The sequence below is a fragment of the Ranitomeya imitator genome, chromosome 2 (assembly GCF_032444005.1).
Source record: "Ranitomeya imitator isolate aRanImi1 chromosome 2, aRanImi1.pri, whole genome shotgun sequence".
Taxonomy (NCBI): Eukaryota; Metazoa; Chordata; class Amphibia; order Anura; family Dendrobatidae; genus Ranitomeya; species Ranitomeya imitator.
Window position 1 is genome coordinate 743,994,630 of NC_091283.1, and position 13,367 is coordinate 744,007,996.

At 41.9% G+C, this 13,367-nt stretch overlaps 1 protein-coding gene across 17 annotated transcripts in view; it reads left to right on the forward strand.

The window, feature by feature from the left end:
• CAMK2G (calcium/calmodulin dependent protein kinase II gamma) overlaps positions 1-13,367 on the forward strand; it is a 289,929-nt gene that overhangs the window by 15,643 nt on the left and 260,919 nt on the right. For all 17 annotated transcript variants that reach the window (XM_069753267.1, XM_069753268.1, XM_069753271.1 and 14 more), the window contains exon 2: positions 3,002-3,096. In XM_069753267.1, the coding sequence (XP_069609368.1) occupies positions 3,002-3,096 (95 nt within the window). The remainder of the gene's footprint in view (positions 1-3,001; positions 3,097-13,367) is intronic.

The window sequence follows — 13,367 nt, forward strand, 5'->3', positions numbered from 1 at the left end:
ATACATAGCTGATATCTTTCAGCTAGTGAAACATAGCTAGGAGTGGTACTTTAAAGTATAACTGTTGGTTTAGGAGAACTTGCAGCAGAATGTCTGTGTCTAACTCCTCTCCCTATCTCCTCCCCCTCTCCATAGAACTTCATGAGCACCAACTGTCGTGTCATCTCATTAATGGAAAAATCTTTATTCTCTAAAGTTTATTTTTTCTGTGCATTGAGAATATTGTGAATTAAAAATCAGTGCAGGATGAGGAGAAATAATATTTATCTGATAAGATATATTACAAACTTTCTTATTTCCACATATAATATTTCTGGAAAAAAAATAAACCAATGGTTACTCTTTAAAGCTGCATTCTAGTTTGTTTTAATGTTATCACTATAGTGGTGTCACTAATCTACGTTCCCTGCTAGTGATGAGCGAATGTGCTGGGCTAAGGTGTTATCTGAGCATGCTCATGTGCTAACCGAGTGTCTTCAGCGTACTTGAGAAATATGTTTGTGTTGTTCGCGGCTGCATGTATTGCAGCCGTTCGACCAAATAGGCAATCTATGCATGTGTTGTAGCTGTAAAACAGCCGCAATACATTGTCTATGCAACTTGAAGGTGTATTTAGAGCATGGCGAAGACACTCAGCACATGAGCATGCTACGACACCCAGAATGAGGCCAGAAGAAGGCGCTCATAGACTTATATTGAGAGCTCATGATCATTACCTCTGACTTCCAGTCTTTCACAAGATGGCAGATTGGAACCGGAGCGGTGTTGGGAACAGCATAAGGGCGCTTTCACATGTCCGTGTCTCTGGCACGTGTGGTGACAGTTTTCACACAGAGAGACTTGCACACCGACCCATTCAAGTGAATGGGTCTGTGCACATTTCGGTGTGATTCCAAGGACACGTGTTCATGGGCAAAAACACGCTGACATGTTCGTTGTTAAGTAGCATGGGCCACAAAACGCCCCACACACATGCACACTGATGACACCCCACCCTCCCCCCTCTTTTTGACAGCAAACCAAGCTAAAGCAGACAGCTGGGGGCTGGTAGTCTCAGGCTGGTAAGATGCCATGGAAATTGCCCCTCACCCCTCCCCAGCCTAAAAATAGCAGCCTGTAGCCGCCCCAGAAAAGGCACATCTGTTAGATGTGCCAATTCTGACACTTTGACCATCTCTTCCCACTTGCCCTGTGGCGGTGGCAAGTGGGATTGGTATTTGTGGGGTTGATGTCACCTTTGTGTTGTCACCTTTGTGACATCAAGCCCACGGGTTAGTAATGGAGAGGCATCTATTATTATTATTATTATTATTATTATTATTTATTTATATAGCACCATTGATTCCATGGTGCTGTACATGAGAAGGGGTTACATACAAGTTACAAATATCACATACAGTAAACAAACTAACAATGACGGACTGATACAGAGGAGCGAGGACCCTGCCCTTGCGGGCTTACATTCTACAGGATTATGGGTATCTATAAGAAATTTATCCATTTCTAATTCCATAGTTATACCGTAAATAAAGACACAGCCAGAATGAAGTCCTATATTTTAAATAAAAACTTTTTTTTACTTTTTTATTTAAAAATAACCAACTGTTATACTCGCCTAACGCCCATTCCATTGAAGCCATCGTCTCCTGAAATAAAATAAAATAACTATATCCCTCATCTGTCCCACGCCTTAATCCTTGGGGATAAATAGTTTTCAACCTGGACGGTGCCGAGATGCGACCGTCCACACTGAGAACCACTGGTGAATAAGCTGCTGCGAGCATCCTCATCAAGGATATTGCAGGTCACTAAGGCTGCGTTCCCACCCCGGCCGATGACCTGCAGTGACCTTATTGAGATCACCGCTAGCACCGTGAGGAAAAAGTCTCGGTACTGGCGGTGATCTCATTGAAGTCACTTCAGTTAACAGTGGAACACACAGTCTCAATGCAACTAGTCATTCTCCCTAGCTTTTCAGCGTGAGTGATCGCCTCCGGCCACCGCCCATGCTGACGAGCAAATGTCGAACAAAAGGATTACGGCGTGAAACACTATGGATTCTTTCAACTTTGGACAGGTGAAGGATATTGTTGTTTTTTTTTATTTTTGTTTGTTTACGGGGACAATGGCTTCAGGGGATTAGGTGTTAAGGTGAGTATAATGTGACTGTTTTTTAAAATTTTATTCTTACACTTGAATACAACTCTCAACATTGTCCCATGTTCGCGCAAATTGCAGGCAGAGTAGGGGACAATGATGTGAACGGTCTTCAGCGCCTGAGAACAGTGCAAACTGTACCGGCTTTTCTCAGGCGCCGATATGTATGATACTGATATAGCACAAGTATGCCACACACGCACACATGGACACGTTACTCGTTTTTCCAGTACCAGAAATATTCGGACATGTGAAAAAGCCCTAAAGCAGTGTATATTACTAGGGGCAATGAACATGCAAATTGCAGATGTGACTGGCCCCATGTGCAGCTCAGTGAGTTTGTCTGCATAGTGGACAGGAGCCACCTGCTATTTACATGCACTAGGAGTGGAGCAGCTTGGTAAGGAGTTGAGGAGGGGAATGATTTCTGCAGGGACAAGAGACTTCCTTTTTCTACATACAGCACAGAAAAGAGAATAATTAGCAGAGTAGAAAGCAAAATGAGCAATTGTAAGTACACAGTGCTATGTGATTGCTATATACTAAGCTTCTTTAAACCTTTACAGCATATTTTACTGCAGGGTATCTGCTCATTTTGTTTTGTCTGTTAGGTGGCCACAGTATGAATGTGTACCTACTCGTTACACTTTTATCAACATATGTTTTGTCTCGTTTATTTGGTTTTGTTTCAGATCATGAGCCTAGTTGAACAGTAAAGGAAGTTTTATTTTTGCATTTTAACATACAATGGAGATTTTGTTTTCTTTTTACCATATTAGAATACGGTCGCCTCTAACTGTTTTGGTTTTTCCGCAAAGTCTTATTTTTTTTTCTTTTCTCCAAGGGGTGCCTTTTCCGTAGTACGGAGATGTGTGAAGAAATCGTCCAACCAGGAGTATGCTGCAAAGATCATCAACACCAAGAAGTTGTCTGCCAGAGGTAAGAAGGAACTGTAAATGATGGCACCAGCAGAACTGCTTATGACTATTGTTCAGAGCCACTTACAACAAGGTCCTGATACCAAAGATTTGCTAGTAAAATCCTTTCTTTACTTTTTCAATGTGAGGATTAGATTAAATAACCAAACCAAAATGGAATTTGGTTCCACAAGTTGGTGAATGAAGCCATAGTCTGGGCAGGTGTTGAGAGATCAGCCTTGGTTCTTATTTTGCTTCTGATATTTTTGCATTTTATTGTAGGTCAGTAAAGCAGAGGTGGATATAATTGTGTGTGTATTTATTAGCCAGGAAGCCTTTTCTGTTCTCTTCTATTCCCTAATTATTTCTCACATACTATATTTTGTTTTAAAGCAACACTGAGCATAGCAATAGAGGTGACTTGTGCGAGGTCATGGACATCATAGAGGACGTCCCTTGACTCTTGTTCTGGCAGATTTGTGCTGTCCATATAGCGCATGAACGTTTCTTCATTTGGAAGGCTGACATGTAGACCTGGGAACATGAATGCACTGAATTGTTCTAGTGCTTCAGATCATTATAGTGTATATGATATCTGCACTGGAATGGACGGGTTTGGCATCGGTCCTAACTAGCTGAAAATTCAGTACTTGATTACAAGAGGACCACTAAAGAAGCATCTCAAACTCTCAGATGACCCAAAACTACCCAGCGACCGTGATACATATTCTACTGTGGATGTCACTTATACTCAACCTCACAAGTCCCTTTCCAGGGCCCGTATCCACCTTACATTTCTGTTTTAGTGAATTGTCTCTTCAGCTATGGATTGTGCTCATCCCTATGTTATTCCTTCTAAACAGCTGGGGGTTAGAATCTCCTTTATCAGTCGGCTGTTCAGCCAATGACTTTCTCTCCCCACTCCCCCATACATAGGAATGGTTATCTCGGCCCAGGCGGTCTATTGTCCTCTATGGGGAAAATGCTGCCAACTGCTTTTCTCTTTACAGAATAAAAATACCCTTGAGTTCCCCCATAATCTGTCATAGGAGAGTGGGGAGGCCCCCTTACACATTGGATTGGATCCTGTCAAAATCCGTGGGTTCTGCTGACTGTTGTGTAATACATATGGGGAACTTTGCACTGTTTGCAGTGATTTGGTCATAACGGAGTGGGTAGGGGCACTCTCTGGTGACAAGGGGCATGGTAAAGCCCAGTGGACAATTGGTTTGTAAATTTCCGAGAGTAATGGCAGAGGAATAGAAACGAGTATGAAGATGCTCCAGGATGTCATGGGAAATACAAGTATTCTCTAAGACTGATATGTCGGGATGCTAAGGATTAGACGGCCATCTTTAAATAATTAAGAAAAAAAATAATTGCACAGTACTATGACTCTATCAGTGTGTTATGATTAAGGCCGGTGTCACACTTGCGAGTGCAATGCGAGAAACTCGCGCTAGTCTATCATATCGATACCCGGCACTGTCGCCGGCACTCAGGATCGGAGCGTGTGGCTGCATTTGTTTCTAGGCTGCTGACCGAACCATCGGCGGCAGCGCCGGGAATTGATGTGATAGACTTGCGCGAGTTTCTCGCAAGTGTGACACCTGCCTAAGGTGACACATCCACTGCCGCTAAAATCAATGAAAAGGCTCATAAACATGCTAGTTGGGTACAGTTGATGACCATAATATCGTCAGTGGAGAAGCGTATGGTGCATTGAAGGAATATGGACGTAATTGTTGTCTAACCTGTAATCTTCCAAATCATGATCCACGTTTATGTCAATATATTCAACTTCCTTTTACTAGTGCCATTCAAGGGAATCTAAATTAGGAGATACTTGCCACTGTACACAAAGCTTCTCGCTCCAGGGAGATGGAATATTTCCTCCAATAATCAGGAAACATGGAGTATTTTTTTTTGGGCAACTTTGTTGCAATTATATCACAGAGGAAAAACATGAACTCCTCTGAAGAAATCTGTAATGAGGGAGTGCTGTCTGTCATTGGGAGATAAAGCCACCATTACACCTTTTATTATGGCTGATGCTCTCATTAATGGTCGGCAGGATTGGTTTAGCGCTTCTATTCGAATGAGCGCAGATCTCGTCATGACATAAGCAAATCCTAAAGTCACAACGTATATCTTGGTTTGCAGTGTAATGTTGATTCTCTCTGACGTAGCGACATGGAACTGTTTACTTCTTGTAAGATACCGCCATACTTACTATGCAATAAAAAAACTGGTGTCATGATTAGTGTTTGTTAAAAGTATGTCCCTTGATGGAAAAAAGCAGTCATGGAAATCGTTTGCAAGTCAGCAGAGAGCACGAGGAGGGCGGTTCGAGAATTCCTAACCAGCACAGTAGGAATGATGCAGATTGATGAACACTTGATAATGGCGTTCTGTTTTTTTTTCCCTTGTATTGATTGAAATCCTGATTTTTAACTGATTTGTGATGCATGTTCCCGACTCAGCATTTATTCAAACCTGCATTTGCCAATATTAAAGTCTTTGATGTGCATGAAGCAGAACAGCCATGTAATGCGAACAGTCTGATGTGTTGGCTTCAATTTCCTAACTTTCACATGCAAAACGCATCCAAAAATTAGCGTGAATTATTTGCACTTCACGTGCCTTACTACATTGAAATGTTTAGAGGAGTTGTCCGGTTGATATCAATAAGTCTGCAGTCGCTCTGTGTGACTGCAGACCTGTGAATTCCGCCAGTGCATGCTCTGTGCGTGGCGAGGATTCGCCAGTTTCTGACCCGGGACCCGAGGTTATGTATGAGTTGTACATACTCCCGACCAGGGACCGTCTAGTGCGTGTGTATTGAGCGAGGCCTCGCCCAGTCTAGTGACTGGCAATTTTTGGACCGGACAACTCCTTTAATGTGATGTTTAGGTTTCTGTATAGAGGATTTCTGGGTTGAAGATACATTTCTGTACTCTGAGACTGCAGATTGATGAAAAATGCACACTTTCAGGACTCTCCTGTATTGCCAGCTACAACTGTCGCCACATGACAGCGCGTATGCGATTTGCCTAGTCGCAGTTATGTGCCAACTATCTTCACATCTACTTCTCTAAGTAGCACTTCGAAAGAAGCAGGAGCGCATGCTTATTGGCACGTGTACCCAGTATGCAAGTCGCACCTGCAGTACTTATTGCACACTGTCAGGCAGTCTACAGTCACATAGAATGACTACTGAAATTTCTTTTTAGCCTGGAAAACCCTTCAAATTAGGAAACCTAAATGATGCCATAATGCAAAAGGCTAATGGGTGCATCTGCTATAAATGGACTCATGAAGTTCTGAGCAGGGACTGAAGGACAGTCCGTTTGTTAATGACAAGATGCATAATAGTCTCTTGTAGTGGCAGATGCTTCTGAGCTCTCCACCTTGGTGGAGCTTCACGACATCATAACAAGACTAGAACAATTAGGCTAGGTTCACATCGCGGTAGTGCCATCCGTTTAAAGTATCCGTTAAATGGATGCTCAACGCTGATGCACAAAATTAATTTTTTTTGTTGTTGCTACAATTGCACTAACGCATGGTACCATTGCGTTGGCATGCGTTAGTAATGGAAGTCTATGTACAGCGAATGCGTCCGTTCGCTGTGTGTTAGACCTAACGTACCCAAAAACCCGGTAAACCGTGTTCGAGGGTGCGTCACAAAGTAACGCATCATCGCTAACGCATGCCGATTTTGACATGAGTTAGGATGGGTTACGATAATGTAAGTCTATGGGTGCGTTAACAGATCCGTTGCACTGCGTTAGTGCTGCTATGCAACAGATCCGTTAACCGGATCGCCCTAACGCAATGTGAACCTACCCTTAGCTTTTTGTTGTAGCGTTTTCTCACCCGTTGGCACTAGAAATAGAATGATTGGAGATGAATTGCAGCTGATGTTCAACATGGAGCCTCCCCAAACCTATTACTAACTGGGGATGCTCAGGATGTAAATAGGGGAGCAGTCAGCCACTGATTACTCTTCTCCTTGTGGACATCACTGGTCTGCTGATGCAGAATATGGAAGGTGGGTCTCGCTCTTGGAGAACCACCTGACGAGGAGAGAGAGAATTTATTTCGAGAGACTGACGGATACATTCAATGATATCTGTGAGCCTGTGCGGAGGAGTGTGGCTGTTGCATGTGAACGCAGGCCTCAGAGGTGGGAACATTGCTTTTGGAGAGACCCTGTTCTAACTTTGTGTGACCTTTTGGCAAGTCATTTTATCTGTCTCAGGTCCTAAAATTAGATTGTAATCTATTTGGGAAGGGATGCAATGTGCTGGTGTGATATCCGTAAAAAGGGGGAAGCAGTATGGCATGCGATCTGGGTTTATTAACCACCAAGCTATTTCGCTGGAAGTCTTGAGTAAAAACTGCACGTTGCAGGATTTATGTGGGGAAAATCGGCAAATGACGTAAATGAACATGATGGCCTTTGTAAATTACAGATGTCTGTCTATGGCAACACACCATTGTATTAGTTGTTCTAGCTTTCTGGAATAGCTCCTTGATCTTTGACTTCTGCTCAGTATTCAGCTATCCACTTTTATAGTTTAGCTGCACACATACATGGTGCCTACCAATAACCGACTTGTATAGACATGCGCATCGTTTCTGCTGGATGGAGGCACATGGTCTCTAGCACATAAGTCAGCATCAAGTACCATGGACTTCCTTCAGGCTTTGACAGCTTGACCATAAGTGCTATTTATTTATTCCTGCCTGTAACTGTTCCTCAAATATTAGAAGACCAGAGAAATCCTTGTGTGTCTCGGGCAGAGGTCAATGCGTAATGATATGACGGAGAGCAGCTAAGAACTACATTAGAGTACTTTGTGGAATGGACATTGCTTATTACATAATGGCCTAATTTTCTAATACGAGACGGACCTGTGGCAGTGAATGTCTGCCAGCCAGGGTCTCGCAGTAAATCAAAGTGTTAAGGATTGAAACCATCTCCATGTTGGCGCCAGCAGTTTCTATGCTAATGACAAGGCAGTAAGTATTCGTACAGTTTATTATTTAATGTGGTTAGTCTACACTCTGGATACTGCCCTTTTTATGCCATCCTAGATTACAGCAAGTCGTAAAATACATTGCAATGCTGACATCATAGTTACAGAAAGCTACCGTATATATATATTTTTTTTGCTCAAAACACAAGTGCTCCAAAATGTACAACTTTTTCCTTCCAGAAAATTGGTGAATGCCATTTATAGGGTTTATGGCAGTTATCCTCAAATTAGATAGGGAATAACTCACAGATTGCCAGGGTCTCGCCACTCCCGACTAATTTCATGAAGAGCGTTCTGCCAAGGTCAGCAGGCACACCACCTCTCCTATTAGACTGCCAGTCTATATAGTACAGTGCTCGTTGTGCAGAAACCCTGTTCTCCTGATTAATAAGAATCCCAATGATCAGAAACCCAGCGATTGGGAAGTTATAACTTCCATAATTAGTCTAAAAATGTTGCTATGTGTCTGATTTTTACATTTCATATTGTCTGTCCACTAATGGTTTTAGACGAAGTACTTTGGTGTCAAACTAGTGTTTTCTTATTTTTTTGTTTTCTTTTATAGTCATTGGCTTTACAATTGGCATGTAACAGAATAATATAATTATAAGTTATTACAAAGTCTCCTCGTAGCTGTATTAGGACCTTCATATCTTGGCAACACAGGAGAGTGCCCATGAAGAGTGTCTCTCCCTACCCAGGATGACCCAATGTGCCCGGTCCACCCATTGATTTCATTAAGCTCTATACACTGCTCCATTTGCCCAGTAATGCTGCTCCAGGGCTATTGAGCACTTAATGACCGGTTGTCGCACAGATTACAGCTGATCACTAGGTATCCCAGCAGTGAGACGCAGTCCTCGTGATATAGGATTTCCCATTAAGTGGACAAAATCTCCTCTTTCCCAGGAATACAAATTGGAACAGTGATTGATCAGAGTATTTTTTTTGTCTTCTGTATATGCTAGCCCAAATTAACTTAAAAAATAAAACCCCTCATATTGGGAACAGTTTTGTCTACCTTGTGACTGGTACATATTAAGGTTGTTTCATCAAAATTGTAAAAGGCGCCAAATAGAATGCATTCCCCTAGCTATTCCTAATGTTTCAATTATCAGATTTGATTGGCCTTGTAATCCAATGATTCTGGGCGTCTAACAGCGGTCACACCATTACATTGATGGCCATAATGACTTCCGTGACATTTTTTGACATTTTCAAAGTTTCAGTGAATTGAGTAGGCTTCATTGTGTGGCTGTGCTGTCAGATCGTGCAGTTGCCAAACAAATAGCTTGATCCAATGGAAAATTTATAAGCGTCAGTCCCGAACTATACATTATTGATAGTGTGAATGTGAAGAGCTCAGCGCTCGACGCTATTTACACTTAACAAGAGAATTGGACTCATTTGTCTTCCTTGGTTATTGTCAGGCATCGTCTATTATAAGTGTCAGTTCAGAATTCCAGACAACTGCAGCCGAGGTGACATGCCAGCTCTACTTCATATGTCATAGCAATTTTTAATATATGCAGGCTTTTTACTTGCTTTCCTAAAAAAAAAAACCAAATCAATTCAGAGGATTTATCAATTAATCATTAATCAAGTTTGAGCATAACATAACCCTGAATGCTATTCTAGATTGTATGCCCAATATTTCAGGCACCAATGTTTGAGCCTGCCAATAATTATTTTTAAATCATGTTTTTGTTTTCCTCTGGGGCCGTCCAGCTCATATCCATTTTACAAATCCCCTTGAGTCTACACTTCTAGGGTCCCCCCCATCTACAGCAATGACGTTTTGTCACAATCACTGGCGTCTGCAGACAACCCCGAGGTCACTTACCCATGTCCGAATGTCACAGCTTGAGGCCATAAAATAGTTACCAGCAGAAGACCCGGGAAATGGTGCCACTGGCAGGGATTGCTATTTTTATTTTTGTAAAATAAAACTCCCGATTCCAAAAAAAAGCTGGGACGATGTGTAAAATCTAAAGAAAATAAGAATGCAATGATTACAATAGAACATAGATCACAGATCAGAATGTGAACTTTCAGCGTTTTTTCATTTCATTTGAAAAAATAATTCATTCAGAAATTGATGGCAGCAACACATCTGAAAAAAAATTAAAGTTGGGACCGGGCCATCGTGTACCATTCCACTTCTTTTTACAACCGGCTGTAAACATCTGGGAAGTGAGCAGGACAATTACTGGAGTTTTGGGAAAGAAATGTTGTCCCATTCTTGTCTGATGTAGGTTTCTCGCCGCTAAAAAAGTCCTGGGTCTTTTTTGCTGGATCTGTCATTTCCTATGTTTTCCATTGATGAACAGTCTGGACTGCAGATGACCACTTCATCACATCACTTTTTCTGTGAAGCCATGCTGTTGCGATGGATGCAGTATGCGTTTTAGCATCGTCTTGCTGAGATATGCAAGGTGTTCCCTGAAATAGACTTGTCTGGATGGGAATGTTTGTTCTAAAACCTCTATATAATACTCAGCATTGATAATATCTCTCAAGAAGTCTAAGCTGCCCATATAGCAGGCACTAATGCAACGCCATACCGTCGGAGATACAGGATTGTGGACTGTGTGCTGATATCAAGCTGACTGGTTCATCTCAAGTTTGTAGGATACTGTGTCCATGGTATCCACAAAGTGTTGATTCATCTGACCACAAAACCGTTTTCCATTTTCTTCAGTCCATAATAAACGAGCTTTGGCCTAGAGAAGATGGCTGTAGGTTTGCGTTGTGTTGATGTTTGTTTGCGTTGTTTGCGTTGTGTTGTGTTCTTTACATGATGCAGCATTAACTTGAATTTATGGATTTGCACAACTAAATAATGTCTGTTTTTAATGCAGTACCGCTTGATGGCTTGTAGATCATGAGCATCCAATATTGACCATTGACCTTGTTCTTGTGCACATGGGTTTCTCCAGAATCTGAATGTTTTGATTTATATTATGTGCTGTAGATGGTAAAATATTCAAAAACTTGGCAATTTTATGTTGAGGATATTTAAAAAAAAAAACAAAAAAACTTCCCACAGATTGGTCAACCTCTAACCATCTTTGCTTCTGAAAGACTCTGCCTCTCTAACATGTTCTTTTTATACAGTCATAGAACTAAGCTAGAACCTGACGCTGTTTTTCATTAGTACTGTTTACTTTCCAACCTTTATTACTAAATGTCCTGCCTAACCAGCCCTTTATAATATTGTTCACTTAAGTCCATGTTTAAAAAGTATTTATAGCTTCCATTTTTCCTATGCTGATTAATCCTTTGACTAGTCAGTGGGGCTTTAGTTTCTCCAGGCTAGTTGCATGTTATCAGGCCATCCCCAGCTCCATGTAAATCTTGCACATGAGCGAGGCTCTCATTGCCCCTGGTACATGCAGCAATGCCATATGATTTAAGTGGTGTCTTCTGTGTGTTCTCTGAGGACAGGGTCTCATGTAGTACAAGAGATGCAGCCAGTGTGGCTACACTGCTCCCGAAAACGACGTGGCTCTTTAGCTTGATGCAAATCTGTAATGGTTCACTGTTATTACTTCCACAAACTGCATGGATGTAAATGGCTGTTTACAGTGCTCGTGTTAGGCTACTTTCACACTAGCGTCGGAATCTCCCCGTCGCAATGCGTCGGGCAGAGATTCCAACGCTAGCGTTTAACGCACTGCACAACGGAGGCAGCGGATGCATTTCTCCGGCGCATCCGCTGCCCCATTGTGAGGTGCGGGGAGGTGGGGGCGGAGTTCCGGCCGCGCATGCGCGGTCGGAAAAAGCGGTCCGTCAGGAGCAAAAAACGTTACATGTAGCGTTTTTTGCTCCCGACGGTCCGCCAAAGCACGACGCATCCGTCGCACGACGGATGTGACGTGTGGCAATCCGTCGCAATGCATCGTCAATACAAGTCTATGGGGAAAAAACGCATCCTGCAAGCACTTTTGCAGGATGCGTTTTTTCTGCAAAAACGACGCATTATGACGGATTGCAGTTAACGCTAGTGTGAAAGTAGCCTAACTCTCTGCGTCTTTTCACAGGTAAAATTGCTGAGCAACATAGAAAATATACTTTTTGTTCTTAATTTGAAGGGAGTGTTCCGTCTCTGCATAGAGTGTCCGTAGCTTTCTATTATCCAGAAACCCGAAAGTATCCTTTGGCCTCTATTAGGCTGGTAATCAATTCTATGTAGCAAAGAAAGAAATGAAGCAGTGTAGTGAAACCTCCTCTGCTATACACAGCATTTAGTAAAAACTAGTGTAAAGTGGGTTATGTTTTAGTTTAATGCAGAACCTAAACATTGGGATATTACCCTGGTCTCCCTTTGGAGGCATACATTGTGGACCTTTCTCAGGGCATGCTTCAAATGAGGCCATTAATCTGCTTGGTGAACATTCTCTTCTTTATTCTTGTCTAGTGCTAAATTGTGCTGGCTTTTTGTGTCTGGGGAAATGATTGCAAAGTGTTATTTTCTATGGAGTATTGACGATAAAGCAATATTGCACTTGAAATACACGTGACCACATTTATTCAGCAATATGTAATTGTAAAGTGATAGACCTGGATATTTTTCTCCGGTTCGGGTATGCATTTTTTAATCGTCATTGTTCATGTGTCCCGAAGTGCAATGAAATTGACCATGGTGTTAATTTTAATAATTTTGTTTTCCGATGGACTCCAAAGGGTATCTGTTATGTCTCTGTCATTTTATGCAACATTTTACCCGGCTCGGTCTGCCATGGAGACTTTTACTGGAGCCTCCAAATGCAGATCCATAGTCTGAGCATAGACTTTATTTCCACTTACTGTACTGTTTAGTTTGTTTTTCCCTACTCATGTCTATTGAGGCGCATTAGAGCCGTGAGCTCACCTATGTCCCTGCACCTTCCATTTTCATTAATCAAATCTGGATTTGATATCTCCGAGGAAGCGTAAGAGCTGTGGAAAGCTCAGTGGCAGATAGAGATAGGATTTCTCTTCCATTAGGTCAGAGTCTCTAGATGAGATTGCTGAGTCAGAGAGAGGCGTATGCAGCTATACTCAATATTCCTTTTTATTGCTGCCCATTATATTTAATAAGGTGTCTGTGGCATGTGTCCGCAGTGCAGACATCTTTAAAGATGCATGTTCTCACTCCAATCCATCTCAGATGTCTTTTCAATTTTATTTATTTTAACCAAGGGTTAAATAAGGTCTCCTGTACATGAAATATTAGATTATCAGTACAGTTCAACACTATTTTATA